Consider the following 14737-nt stretch of genomic DNA (forward strand, 5'->3'; position numbering starts at 1 on the left):
TTCATTAATGCGAAATCTGAAATTCAAGCTTATATTACGAAATTCAGCCTCAAAGTTCCTAATTACGACGAAATTTAAGACCAATAATAAGGTTTTTGGACCCTATCTTTGTAATAAATGGTCCCCTCTTCTCCACCATTACATTCAGCAGCCAATAGATTTAAAAGTGAAACAATAAAATCCTAAAAAAATTATTTCGAAAAAAAAAAAGAAGAAAATGCTAGATTATTCAAATGTTTTAACATTTTAGCCAAACTACACAATTGAAGACAATTTTATTCGATTACATATGAATACTTAAGAGATAAGAATTTTAATATATTTACGCATAATAACTAAGATCTGAACACGAGACTTCAGATTAAATTATTTAGCATATATAGTCACCCATTAACTGACGTTTTGGTTGGTGATTAATTATATATATATTCTTTAAAAAAAAAATCTTAAAAACTATAAAAAAAATTAAACAAACATTTATTTGTATATTATTATATTAGTAAAAATAACTCTTTTTATAATTTAAAAAAGATTAAACTACAAAAAACGTACTCAAATTATGTTGTTCCCATAAAAATGCCTCCAATATTTGTTATTGATAAAATTTTTTTTAAATTATTTAAAAATATAACAAAAATACATATTTCATTATTTATGTACTAAAATGTTTTATGTTAATGAAAAAGAGCGATATGACAAATAGAAAATGTTAGAGTCTCATCATTTGTCACGTTGACTGTTATATTAGCCATGCGCTTAATGAAAAAGAGCGATATGACAAGTAGAAAATGTTAGAGTCTCATTATTGCCACGTTAACTGCGATATTAGTCACGCGCCCACGCTAGATTTAGCCACGCGCTCATGCTAGATTTAGCCACGCGTCTCTCATTATTGCCACGTTAACTGCTATATTAGCCACGCGCCTACGCTAGATTTAGCCACGTGCTGACGCCAAATTTAGCTACGCGCCCACGCTAGATTTAGGCACGCGCTAATGCCAGATTTAGCCACGCGCCTCTCATTAGTGCCACATTAACTGCTATATTAGCCACACGCCGACGCCAGATTTAGCCACGCGCTCACGCCAGATTTACCCACGCGCCTCTCATTATTGACACGTTAACTGCTATATTAGCCACGCGCCCACGCCAGATTTAGCCACACGCTCACGCCAGATTTAGCCACGCGCCTCTCATTATTGCCATGTTAACTGCTATATTAGCCACGCGCCGACGCCAGCCACGTGTCCACGCCATATTTAGCCACGCGCCTCTCATTATTGCCACGTTAACTGCTATATTAACCACGCCCCCACACCAGATTTAGCCACGCGCTCATGCCAGATTTAGTCATGCGCCTCTCATTATTGCCACGTTAACTGCTATATTAGCCATGCGTCGACGCCAGATTTAGCCACACACTCACGCCAAATTTAGCCACGCGTTCACGCCAGATTTAGCCACGCGCACACGCCAGATTTAGCCACGCGCCTCTCATTATTGCCACGTTAACTGCTATATTAGCCACGCGCTCATGCCAGATTTAGCCACGCGCCCACGCCAGATTTAGCCACGCGCCTCTCATTATTGCCACGTTAACTGCTATATTAGCCACGCGCCCACGCCAGATTTAGCCACGTGCTCATGGCAGATTTAACCACGCGCCTCTCATTATTGCCATGTTAACTGCTATATTAGCCACGCGCCGACGTCAGTCACGCGCCCACGCCAGATTTAGTCACGCGCTCATGCCAGATTTAGCCACGCGCCTCTCATTATTGCCACGTTAACTGCTATATTAGCCACACGCCCACGCCAGATTTAGCCACGCGCCTCTCATTATTGCCACGTTAATTGTTATATTAGCCACGTGCTCACGCTAGATTTAGCCACGCGCTCATGCCAGATTTAGCCACGCGCCTCTCATTATTGCCACGGTAACTACTATATTAGCTACGCGCCCACGCCAGATTTAGCCACGCACTCACGCCAGATTTAGCCACGCGCCCCTGCCACATTTTTTCTATTAACGGAATAAATCTTTGATCTCAATTGAATGTTTTTTTATGTTTTAAAAATATTTAAAAATATTTTTATTGATAGTAAAATTTAAAAATATTCTTGTCAATCTTAAGATAATTTAAATGTATTTTTTATTATTTATCCTTTAAAAATTATTTACATATATAAATCTGATTAGATAACCCTATAAACTTTTTTTTGTAATGTTTAATAGTGTCAAAAATAAAAATTATATATTATTTATATATTTAAAAAAAATACAAAAACATAGGACAAATTGATAATTAAGGAAAGTGTGTGTGTATGAGGTAGAATGCTGCCATAAAAAAATGCCATATTATTATCATTTTTTCTGAGCATTGAATCTCAGCCCTTCCTTCCTTATCACACCATCCTCTATATTTGTGCTTCCCCTCTTCCATTTTGCTTCCCCTCTTATCATTTTTTCTCTCCTTCTATTCTAGTCTATCTTTCTATCTTTCTATCCATTTTTATTATCCACCTTCTCAGAAAACACAAAGTACTATATACTACTTCACTACTCTGAACTACCCTTCCCTTTTCTCTGCTCCAAAAACTCAACTTTCATTTTCAGTTTATACCCCTTTCATAGTTATTGTTATTGGCTACCAACTCAGCAAGCAATGCATTAAAGACTCTTCCATATTCTGTCTTTGTCACTCTTCTTCAGAATTCTCATTACTATACAAGGCTCTTGCCTTCTTGGTTTTTTGGTAATTTTTTTGCACTATTCTATTCAACTTAAACTTTTTCGTGGGATAAGACTTTGTTGTTATTGCTGCTATTCTGGTGGTGTTATTTCAATTACATATTTTTAGTTATATTCAAAATTTTTGTTTATTATTATTAGGCCATGAATAAGCCTTGGTTCATAGTTTTTTATAATCTTCCACTAATTTATAATATATATTTATGTATTTATTTTCTGTGTATTTATATAAGAGTGCTGGGAATTAAAGATACCAATTTGGTTTTATCAATCTGAGAATGGCACCAAGGAACAGAAGTGGAAAGGCCAAGGGAGAGAAGAAGAAGAAGGAAGAGAAGGGTAATTTAATTAATTAACAAAATTTTCATCTAATTTATATAATTTTCTTAATTTCTTATTATACTTGAATAGTCTTAAACGAAGTTTATCTTAATTCTTTAAGCCAATTAATTTGAATGCGAAAAGAGACACTGTAATGAGTTATGTCATTTAATTAGTTTTTTACTATTTAATCTCTAAAGATTTAGAATTTTTAATTTAACTATTTGATTAAAAATTTATGAAAAATATTTTAATTATTATTTTGCAGTTCTTCCGGTTGTCATAGATATGACTGTCAACCTTGTTGATGAAACTCATGTTGTTCTCAAGGTATGCTCTTTTTTTTTTCCATTAATTTAAAATTTGACTTAATAAAATAGTATAATTTTTAATTTGTGCATTGACTATGGCTATTGCCATGATTCTCATTTGTTATCTTTTTTCTAGATTGTGCTTGTTCAGTGCTGAACTTTATGCTTAGTAGATTAATTAATATTATTAATTATCATTAGCGGATGGAAAAAGTGTTCAACCATTAAGTTGCTCACTTTATCACCAAAACGTTTGAAAAAAATTATTATTCCTAACGATATATTATGTCAACCAAGCATCACCAAAACGTTTTAACTAGTTTCTAAACCTATGCTTAATTTTAATTTTTTCATGTAAATATTTAATTGTTAATTATATTTATGAGTTATAAAATTTCTTGTAATTTTTTTTGGCTTTATTTCAATTACAAGTTGAGGCGTGTACATGCTGTTGTGCATATATATTTGTGTGGTTGTGAAATATCATTTTGACAATGTAACATATAGACAAAAAAATTGTTTGAGAAACTAGTTTTTAATTAAACCAAATTCCAAAGCTTGAGGTCATTGTAATATTTTTCTTCTTCTTCTTTTCCAAGTTTTGTCACATAGCTTTCACTATTTTATTTATTTATTTATTTATTGTTACACTTAAATTGATGCAATATTATTAAAGTTTTCCCTTTATTTTGAATTAGGGAATATCAACGGACAGAATAATAGATGTTAGACGTCTCTTATCGGTGAATACAGAGACATGTTACATCACAAATTTTTCTCTATCACATGAGGTAAATTAATTAATATATTTTATAATTTTATTAATTGTTTTAGTTTCCACCAATGATTATATTATTGCCGTATGGGACTAACTATATTTGGAAAGAAAAGAAAAATTATACTGTTTGAATTGGGACATTATGCAAGACATTCTGCCGTGTTAATTTCAATATGTTTGACTTCAGTTTGACTAATATGAATATTGAGAACCAATAATATTCATGCACCGTCTGAGAAGTATCACCAAAAATAGATCTATATAGTTGGTATATTAGGCGAGGTCGTCTTATATAAAATTTTAACTTGCGAAAAAGTTTTTAAATAATAAAAAAATATGGATGACCAACTTTCGTACGGAAGTTGTAATGTTGTATTTGGCGAATGTAAAGTCTGTATTTCGATGCAAATTATGCATAAAAAAGGTTGAATTTCAATATTGGACACATAATTATGGTTGCATTATTAGTCATAAATAAAGCTACATATTATAAACTAAACTCTATTCATAATAATAATAGAGAAATTCATAATAATTCATAATAGTAGAAAAAATTTCAAAGACTATTAATTTTTAATATTTTTTTATTTAATTAGATAATTATTAAATTATTTTTAATAAATAAATTTTATTAATTTATATATAATTAATATTAATAAGATAATATTATCTTTGTTTTATTTTCTTTTTTTTTAAATTTAAAATCTACTTTTATTTTTTTCAGGTAAGGGGCCCTCGGTTGAAGGACACGGTGGACGTGTCTGCACTGAAACCTTGCATCCTCACTTTGGTTGAAGGTATAATTAAATTTAAATTACATGATTGAATTAAAATAAAAAAATGAATTATAAAAAAAAATTATTGAAACGACGTCGTAGAAGTTATCTTGTTCCTTGCCTTTCGCAGAGGACTATGACGAAGCTGGAGCGGAGGCACACGTCAGAAGACTCCTCGATATCGTTGCCTGCACCACCGCCTTCGGCCCCTCGTCTCCGCCATTGCCGGCGAAGAATCCGGCCGCCGCAACAACACCTAAATCCGGTAAGCCTCAAACGCCGTCTGAAAAGCAACCGCCGAAAGATGCGGCAGCTGCGGCGGCGGCAGCTTCTGACGGTGACGGCGAGATCAGCCACTCGTCCCCGAAGCTCGGAAGCTTCTACGAGTTCTTCTCTCTCTCACACCTTACTCCTCCTTTCCAATGTAATCTCTCTCTCTCTCTGTGCATTTTCTCTTTATTTCCACTTTCTGTGAGTTAGTTATTAGGTTAGTTTCACCTTTTGGAGTTGGTTATTCTGCGTAACTAAGTAAGTAAGTAAATAACTAACTATTCCAGCTGAAACTAACTGAATAACTAACTCAAGTTTTGGCGCGAGCTTTGGTTGACAAATACCTGTATCCATATCGAGCACATTTAATGCTTACTTCGAGAACATTCATAACCACTAATTTGATATTCTTGTATGATTTTTTAATTTTTTCAAGTGCAAATGAGTGGTATAGATGTTTCTAGAACTGTGTTGTCATACTGAAATGAGTGGGGGAAACTGTGTGCAGATATTAAGAGGGCGGCGAGGCGGCGCATGGAGGAGATATTGGAGGAGGATTATCTCTTCTCTCTTGATGTAAAGCTCTCTGATCCTTGAATTTATTGTAGTTGCTTTTTTGTTTGTTGTCTGAAAGTGAAATGATACAATTGAAGTGCATTGGTTCTATTTTTTTATTTGTTATCAGGTGAAGCTGTGTAATGGGAAAGTGGTGCACGTTGAAGCTTGCAGGAAGGGTTTTTACAGTGTTGGGAAGCAGCGGATTCTGTGTCACAATCTCGTCGATTTGTTGAGACAGCTCAGCAGAGCTTTTGATAATGTTAGTGTTTTTTTTATACACTCTTTGTTTAAGATAGTCTCACTTGATTTTTTGTTCTGATTGAATTCACTGCAATTTTTGTGGATTATGCCTTGGTAGTTTGGTTTACTCTAGTTATAACATTGTAAAGATTTATTTCACAATTTCAGGCTTATGATGATCTCTTGAAGGCATTTTCAGAACGTAACAAGGTATTCGGTGAACTTTTGGTTGTTTTATATTTTATTCATATTGTGCAATTCTCTTTGATTTGTGAGGTGAATCATAGATCATGTTAATGGCTTCTATTATTATTATTAACCTTCCTTATTTGTAATTTGTCTCCAGTTTGGCAATCTTCCCTATGGTTTCAGAGCGAACACATGGCTTGTTCCTCCTGTTGCAGCACAATCACCATCTTTTTTCACTCCTCTTCCTGTGGAGGATGAAGCTTGGGGAGGAAATGGTGGTGGTCTAGGAAGGGATGGAAAGTTTGATTTGTTTCCGTGGTCCAATGAGTTTTCGTTTATTGCATCTATGCCTTGCAAGACCGCAGAAGAAAGGCAAGTTCGTGATAGAAAAGCGTTCCTTCTGCACAGCTTATTTGTCGATGTTGCAATTTTCAGAGCAATAAAGGCCGTTAAAAATGTAATTGAAGATCCAAATTTTAGCGGCTCAGCTCGAGAAAACGATATTGTTTATTCCGAGAGAATAGGTGACTTGAGTATAAAAGTTGTGAAAGATGGTTCTTTTGCCAACTGTAAGATTGATACTAAAATTGATGGAGTAGATGCGACCGGAGTAAATGAAAAGGATTTAGTGGAGAGAAATCTACTGAAAGGAATCACTGCTGATGAGAACACTGCTGCACATGTACGAAATTTTTAAAGTACCTGTTTGCATTGTCTCTTTACGATGCTTCTTTAGTCCTTAAATATAACTGATCAATGTTCCACATTTTATTTGCAGGACATCATAACTTTAGGTGTTATCAATGTAAGATATAGTGGTTATGTCGTTGTTGTGAAAGTTGATGGTGGAGTTAATGAAAACGTGAACCGTCAATCTCAACAAAATATTGACTTGATTGATCAACCAGATGGCGGTGCCAATGCACTCAACATTAACAGGTTCTTGAACCATTCAATGTTTTACAGTTACAATAGTTTACATCTTTACATAATACTAATTGACTCGAATGCATTCCCGGTTCATTCTTTTGTATATTACTATCTGCAATTTCTTTTGTCTCTAAAGCTATATGACATCGGGATTAAGGTCTCAGAAAGAGATCCATCAGCAGTTTTGATGTTTTTCCTAACTGTGGCATTGTAAAATCTTTTACCTACTTCTATGACTTTTATTTCTTATTTCTCTTCATAAGTTCTGCACAAGTTTTTTATTTTTTATTTTTTTGTTCTTTATTATTTTTTTAACCTAAAAAGACTATACATGAGGTGGTCAAAGGAGATTTACGTGTCAACAGTCTCACTATAGACATGATACATGATAAGGCGCAATGGCATCATTTGATCCATATAGCCGACCCCACCTAGTGGGATAAAGCTTTGTTGTTGTTGTATTCTGTTGTAGTTTTCAACTTGCTCACTTTCACATCAATACTTATTATTTTCCCCTCTCTTGATTGATCCCTCTCTCATTTATCATGTCTTGATAGCACCTAAATTATTCTGTTCTTCTTTGCAGTTTGAGATTACTTCTTCACAATACAACACAATCAGAGAACAATAAACAAATGGCTCACGTGCAAACGCTTGAGCACGAAGAGGTTGGTGCTTCCCATGATTTTGTGGAGAAGCTGATAAAAGAAAGTCTTGCTAAGCTTGAAAAAGAGGAAGTGAGTTCGGACAATTTTGTTAGATGGGAACTTGGAGCTTGCTGGATACAACATTTGCAGGACCAAAACAATGCAGAAAAAGATAAGAAACCTTCTTTAGAAAAGGCTAAACATGAGATGAAGGTTGAGGGTCTTGGGAAACCCCTTAAAGCCCTGAAGAACAACAAAAAGAAACCCGATTCAAACAATGCTAATTCAGCATCAGAGAATTCAAAACCCCTAGTTGAATGTGCTAATGGAGAGGTACAAGTTTCTCCATTTGTAGAATCTCAGCATGAAACTACAGCAGCTGAGAATGAGCGAGTGCTGAAGGAGATATTATCTGAAGCAGCCTTTATCCGATTGAAAGAATCAGGGACTGGACTGCACTGCAAGGTATGTATTGTAACTGTAACAATCATCTCCTTGTTTTCTAAACTGAACTCAAATTATTTTATCCAGTTTCTTAGTTTAACCATCTCATGTTTTTTGCAGTCTATACAAGAGTTGATTGACTTATCAAAGAAATATTACACGGATGTCGCGCTTCCGAAACTGGTAATAATAGAATTCTGTTTGGTTGATTGTCTGAAGAGCTCTCTAGTCAAGAAGACTTGGAAGATTCATAGTTACTTTTATTAATTATGCAATACAGGTAGCAGATTTTGGCTCACTGGAACTGTCTCCAGTTGATGGTCGCACCCTAACTGATTTTATGCATACTAGGGGTCTTCGAATGCGTTCTCTTGGACAAGTTGTGAGTGCTCTGAACTTATTCACCATTTTATTCATCAACTTAATTATAAGTCTAAGGGGCCCTTCTTTCTCCTTCCCCTTTGTTCTTATATTTGAGCTTCTAAAAAGTTCTATAGTTGTAATTTATAAATGGAAGTTTAAATATTATATTAACATGCCCACAATCCTATGACTTCAGAAAGGTGTTATCTAGTTTATCCGCAATTATTCTCCTTCCCCTTTTTCGTTCTATTGCGTCATGCTTTGGTATTGTCTGCTGCATTTCTTCACAGAAGATTCAGTAATGGATTGTATCTTTGGGTTAGAATCACTTATGGTAGATTTTCCATGTTTTATGATCTTTGCTTATTGCTTGTCTTCTACAGGTCAAGCTTTCTGAGAAATTATCACATGTGCAATCACTTTGCCTTCATGAGATGATAGTTCGAGCTTTCAAGCACATCCTGCAGGCAGTGATTTCTGCTGTTGATGACAAGGGGAAAATAGCAACATCAGTAGCTTGTGCATTGAATTTGCTTCTTGGTGTTCCTGAGAATAGAGAGTTAGTTAATTCATCTGAAGTTCATCCTTTAGTTTGGAGATGGCTTGAGGTGTTTTTGAAGAAAAGGTTTAATTGGGATCTTAGCAGCTCGAATTACAAGGATGTGAGGAAGTTTGCAATTTTACGAGGTTTATGTCACAAGGTACTGCTTAAAGATTCTGCTGTAATATATAGAAATTTTGTTAACATTTAAGAATTAAGAATTAAGATATGCTTTATGTAGGCTTTTTGTTCTAGACTATCTTGATTGTTAAACATATATTTTAAATATTTCCAACATATGTTCATATAGATATATATACATGTAAATACTTAACCGTTTCTTATCTTCTATAGATTGTGGTTCTCCAATTGCTATAACATGACACTTATGTTTCATACATTGTAGTTTTCCTATTGCTATGATATTGTGTCTCTATCTAGAGTCTTGTGTCTCTATTGTTTCTAATAGTTACTGTCTTTGTTAGGTGGGGATTGAGCTTGTCCCAAAGGATTTTGATTTGGATTCTCCAACTCCCTTTCAGAAATCTGATATTGTCAGCTTGGTGCCAGTTCATAAGGTAGAGTAAAAGAGAATATATATTTGGATAAAATAAGAATTTCATTAATATAAGGAAGAAGAATACAACTGGATGTGGATAAAAGTTTCCCATTAAGAAGCATGGCGGAAAATATTTATTTATAAAGGATAGCTTTCCGCTATATAATTATATGTTCTCTGACATAATTGTCAATGTTGATTTAATAGAACTGAACTTTGCACTTATTATCTTTGCAGCAAGCCGCATGCTCATCTGCAGATGGAAGGCAGCTCCTAGAATCATCCAAAACAGCTTTAGACAAGGGAAAGCTCGAGGATGCAGTTACCTTCGGTACAAAGGTATATCTGTCTGTAGACCTTTTGTCTGGAAAACTTTCAGCTTCGGATAAGGTTCGTATATACTATAGTTCCATTTTGGTTCTGTTGTGTGATATTTGCTACAATTTGTTGGTGACAGGCTCTTGCCAAGCTCGTAGCAGTTTGTGGTCCTTACCATCGGATGACGGCAGGAGCATACAGCCTTCTTGCTGTAGTTTTATATCACACTGGAGACTTCAATCAGGTCTAATGTCCAAATGTTGAATATACTTTTCTTGTTTGAGTATCCAAGTTGAACTTAGTTTTTATAATACTTTTTTCTTTAATTGCAGGCTACAATTTATCAACAAAAAGCTTTGGATATTAATGAGAGAGAATTAGGCCTGGATCATCCAGATACTATGAAGAGTTATGGGGATCTTGCAGTTTTCTATTATAGACTTCAACACACAGAGTTGGCTCTGAAGTATGTTTTGTGGTTGTACAATGTAGTGAAGTGTCTTAAAAAACTATTTGACTTTTAATCTTATAATCTTTTTCTTCTCTGCACTTCTATCAGGTATGTAAAGCGTGCTTTATATCTTCTGCACCTAACTTGTGGCCCATCTCATCCAAACACTGCTGCAACTTACATCAATGTCGCTATGATGGAAGAAGGTCTAGGAAATGTACACATTGCTCTTAGATATCTTCACAAAGCTTTGAAGTGCAACCAAAGATTACTTGGTCCAGATCATATTCAGGTTTTAGTTTAGTCATGTTATTGAATGTACAATGTTTTTTCTTGAATTGTGAGCGCCAATAGAAACCTTCCATCTTTTATTTGTTTATGTGATCACCCTTTTATGATACTTACATCTCTATTGAATTTCATTCTCTGCAGACAGCTGCAAGTTATCATGCTATAGCAATAGCTCTCTCTTTAATGGAAGCATATCCATTGAGTGTGCAGCATGAGCAAACAACATTGCAAATTTTGCGGGCAAAACTTGGCCCTGATGATTTGCGTACGCAGGTATGTTGTTACGCGTAATATCTTCCTTGTTATGCAAACAGTAATTTGTTGAATCCAAGACTTGTTAAGTGTTGATATGTATATTGAATTCTTAACAGTTGTCATAGATCATTGTTTAAGAGAGTATGCCATCAGTAAGTAAAAATCTTACAAAAATTTATACCTGTTTATAGTACAGTTCTGTGATGAAATGTGCAGGATGCTGCCGCTTGGCTTGAGTATTTTGAATCCAAGGCATTTGAACAGCAAGAAGCTGCTCGAAATGGTACACGGAAGCCTGATGCATCAATAGCTAGTAAAGGGCATCTAAGGTATACCATCATTCAATTTTTTCTTATTAAATAATTTTATTATGAGTATGATGTGATAGAATCAATAGGGATACAGTTGTTAATAATCGTGAATATCTTGTATTGATATCCATGATAGTTGTATAATAACATCTGTAGATATTCTTTCTTATATTTCGTTGGATTTTTTCAGTGTGTCAGATCTACTTGACTACATTAATCCTAACCAAGATGCCAAAGGAAGAGATGTGGCAGCAAAAAGAAGAAGCCAGATACTAAAGGTAGAAAATTCTTAACCTTTATATGGAATCAACTGCACAATTTGTTTTTTGGAAACTAACTATAAACCCAAGTATGTGCCGGCTTTTTGCTGATTTGAAAAGGTGAATATAGAGTAGTTGATGTATTACTAATGCACCAAGCATTTTCTAATGTCAGGTGAGGACCAAATCCTACCAGAGCACCGGATCTACGAGTTCTGATGAGTCTTCGAAGGAAACTCCAAAAGAGATTTCAGATGATGAGGTACATGAACCTGAACCTGAAGGTAGGGCAGATTCTGACCCGGGGAGCAACTCTGCATCCTATTCAGAACAGCCTATTTTAGAAAAGATCTCGGATGAAAAGCAGGATATTTCTGGTGAAGTTGTGTCTGAAGTGCATGGTGATGGGGAGGATGGATGGCAACCAGTTCAAAGGCCAAGATCAGCTGGCTCACATGGTCGTCGTGTGAGGCAGAGACGTGCCACTCTTGGCAAAGTTTATAGTTACCAGAAGAAGAATGTGGAAGCTGGCACAGAATATCCTTTGGTAAGGAGTACTAATCAGAATAGCAGGTATTATTTCTTGAAGAAAAGAACAATTTCACATGGTGTTCATGCTGAAAATCATGCTGTGAATATCTCACAAGGCACTAAATTTGGAAGGAAAGTAGTCAAATCGGTTGCATACAGGGTTAAGTCTACGCCTGCGGCTTCCAAGACCTCCACAAATGAGACAGAAATTGTGGACAAGCCTTTGAGTTCTCATTCAGACTCTGGAACAAGTTCATCTGTGAATGATGCTAATCCGGGAAAGACTTCTCTAGTTAGCCTTGGAAAATCTCCTTCATACAAGGAAGTAGCCTTGGCTCCCCCGGGAACAATTTCCAAGTTCCAAGTCTATAATCCTCAAAGCGAGATTCCTGGTGGCGATGAACATGATCTCTGCAATGAACATGATCTTGGAAATCGTGATGCGGAGGACATTGAAGCCCATATAAACACTGACTCAAACCTGGAAGAGGTGGATGATACACTTAAAGAGAAGCATGATGATTCACCAGCATATTTCGTAGATGGTTTACAAGATGATACTACAGTTGCTGAGCAGAAAGAGGAAACCAAAATCATTGATTTTGTGCAAGAAAATTGTGAGAATGCTGAGGCTCTAGAATCTGGGGATGTAGAGGCTCAAGAAGCATCTGATAATAGCATATTGGTTGGGGTAGTGGATGCTCCTGTAGACTCTCACAAACAAGAAACAGATGCAAGCAAATCATCAGGTGGTTTTGACTCGATCGATAATTCAACTCCTGTCTCCCAGGATAGTGAGAATATGAAGTTCAACACATCATCATCAAGTCCAACTCAGAGTCATGCTCAGGGCATTCCGTATAAAAAGTTATCTGCGTCTGCAGCTCCATTCAACCCATCACCTATCATGGCACGGGCTCCAACAATTGCAATGAATGCAACACTTCCTCCTAGTCCTGGTGCTGTTCCTACTATTGGCCCTTGGCCAGTGAACATGAATGTTCATCATGTTCCTCCAAGTCCTGCTACTGTGCTGCCTCCTCATCATGCATACCCTTCACCACCCCCAACACCAAACATGATGCAACCATTGCCATTTATGTATCCTCCGTATAGTCAACCTCAGTCAGTGACAACCACCAACTTTCCAGTCACCACCGGTGCTTTTCATGCTAATCATTTTACTTGGCAGTGCAGTCTGAACCCTCCAAATGTATGTAAGTTTGGTCCTGGAGCCATTTGGCCTGTTTGTCAGCCTGTGGAATATCCTCTGCCAGCAGCTATCATTGAACCTCTCCAGGATCACATTTTGGAGCCACAGGTGCAGGGACATGTAACTGAAAGTTCAGGTGTAGTTCTGCCTGAGAGCATTGACAACATTGGGGAATCCAATAAAGAAGTGAAAGGGTTGACTTCAGAGAGTAGTGAAAGTGAAGTGATTAGTGCTGTTTCGGAAGGTGTTAAAGAAAATGGTAATCCAAATTTTCCTCAAACTGAAAATTCTGGGAACAACCAAAGTCAAAGCATTGGAATAAATGATCACAGTAGCAGCAGTGAAATGAACATGGATGGTGAGAAGACATTCAGCATTTTACTTAGAGGACGAAGAAACCGGAAGCAGACTCTTAGAATGCCGATAAGTTTGCTTACTCGACCCCATGGCTCTCAGTCGTTCAAAGTTAATTATAACCGAATAGTTAGAGGAAGTGATGCTCCCAGGTCAATCAACATCTCTTCTAGTAAAGATTGTACAGCTACTGCTTAACTCGAAGTCCTGTTTGTTACTAATGAAAGATAGCAGTTATGGTTGATAAATTGCAAAAAGTGATATTATATGGTTGGAGTTCAAGCATTTCCGGAATTCAATTACAAATCGCAGTGTATCAGCTTTATATCGACACTATGCTTTGGAAGTTTTTGGTGTGTATTATACATTCATTACTTTTCAGTTTGTTGATGTTACTATATTTGTTTGAGCTTTGAAGAAATTATGACATTTCCACGATTTAAATTCATCAAATTCATGCAGATGTCTCCTTTTTTAAGATGGAAGACTTGGAGGCTTTTCTTCAATTCAAAGGTATTGTCTCACCTACAAAATCTTTATGCTGATTCAAATTCATCAAATCTTGAAACAATTTTGTTCAAGTTGTTTGGGGAACAGCACTAATGCTGATAATCTTGCTTGTCTGCAGCTTCATCATAATTGATTTTGGTCATTTCAGAGATGCCTTCAAGATGAAGATTTTGGTTTTAATGTAGTTTAGACAATTTTGATATATTAATTACAGGAACTATTAGACTGTTTCTAATTATTTTTTGGTTACATTATTATCAATGGCACTGGCTCTGTTAGTTAATTTGGTTCAACTGTATATACTTTATTTTCTCTCTTTCTTTTTCTTTTTTCCTTCTTTTTTTTCCCTCCCTTTTTTGGTTGACTGGTTATTGAGTTGTTATAACTGAAATAATGTGAACATATTAATAAAGATAATTATTTTTTAAATACAATAAGCAAAAGGCTGAAACTTATTATTGTATATAGTTTGTTTTCATTGTAAGCATATAGATATGTGCAGCAATGCAGGTAGGTATTTTCTTCACATCCTATGTCCACTTAATTATGATGCATAAGTTTATA

General features: G+C 35.7%; 1 protein-coding gene across 1 annotated transcript; it reads left to right on the forward strand.

Annotated features, from left to right (window-relative positions):
• The first annotated feature begins 2455 nt into the window (after positions 1-2455).
• Positions 2456-14466, forward strand: LOC107463399 (protein REDUCED CHLOROPLAST COVERAGE 1). Its single transcript, XM_016082189.3, has 26 exons — positions 2456-2756; positions 2986-3091; positions 3342-3403; positions 4083-4175; positions 4887-4959; positions 5069-5362; positions 5717-5784; positions 5894-6025; positions 6175-6216; positions 6353-6877; positions 6974-7134; positions 7712-8237; positions 8337-8399; positions 8497-8598; positions 8963-9280; positions 9606-9698; positions 9917-10018; positions 10137-10241; positions 10330-10463; positions 10557-10740; positions 10881-11012; positions 11211-11323; positions 11496-11583; positions 11741-14016; positions 14126-14176; positions 14292-14466. The coding sequence occupies exons 2-24, from the start codon at positions 3031-3033 to the stop codon at positions 13859-13861; spliced, it is 5592 nt and encodes a 1863-aa protein (XP_015937675.1). The 5' UTR covers positions 2456-2756; positions 2986-3030; the 3' UTR covers positions 13862-14016; positions 14126-14176; positions 14292-14466.
• Positions 14467-14737: the final 271 nt, after the last annotated feature.

Source organism: Arachis duranensis, chromosome 8 (assembly GCF_000817695.3).
Source record: "Arachis duranensis cultivar V14167 chromosome 8, aradu.V14167.gnm2.J7QH, whole genome shotgun sequence".
NCBI lineage: Eukaryota > Viridiplantae > Streptophyta > Magnoliopsida > Fabales > Fabaceae > Arachis > Arachis duranensis.

Excerpts from the sequence above, each read along its gene's own strand:
- LOC107463399 (XM_016082189.3), top strand. The coding sequence starts at position 3,031 with ATGGCACCAAGGAACAGAAGTGGAAAGGCCAAGGGAGAGAAGAAGAAG. Across the intron at positions 3,092-3,341 it reads GAAGAAGAAGGAAGAGAAGG|TTCTTCCGGTTGTCATAGAT; the intron begins GTAATTTAATTA and ends ATTATTTTGCAG. Across the intron at positions 11,013-11,210 it reads CTGATGATTTGCGTACGCAG|GATGCTGCCGCTTGGCTTGA; the intron begins GTATGTTGTTAC and ends TGAAATGTGCAG.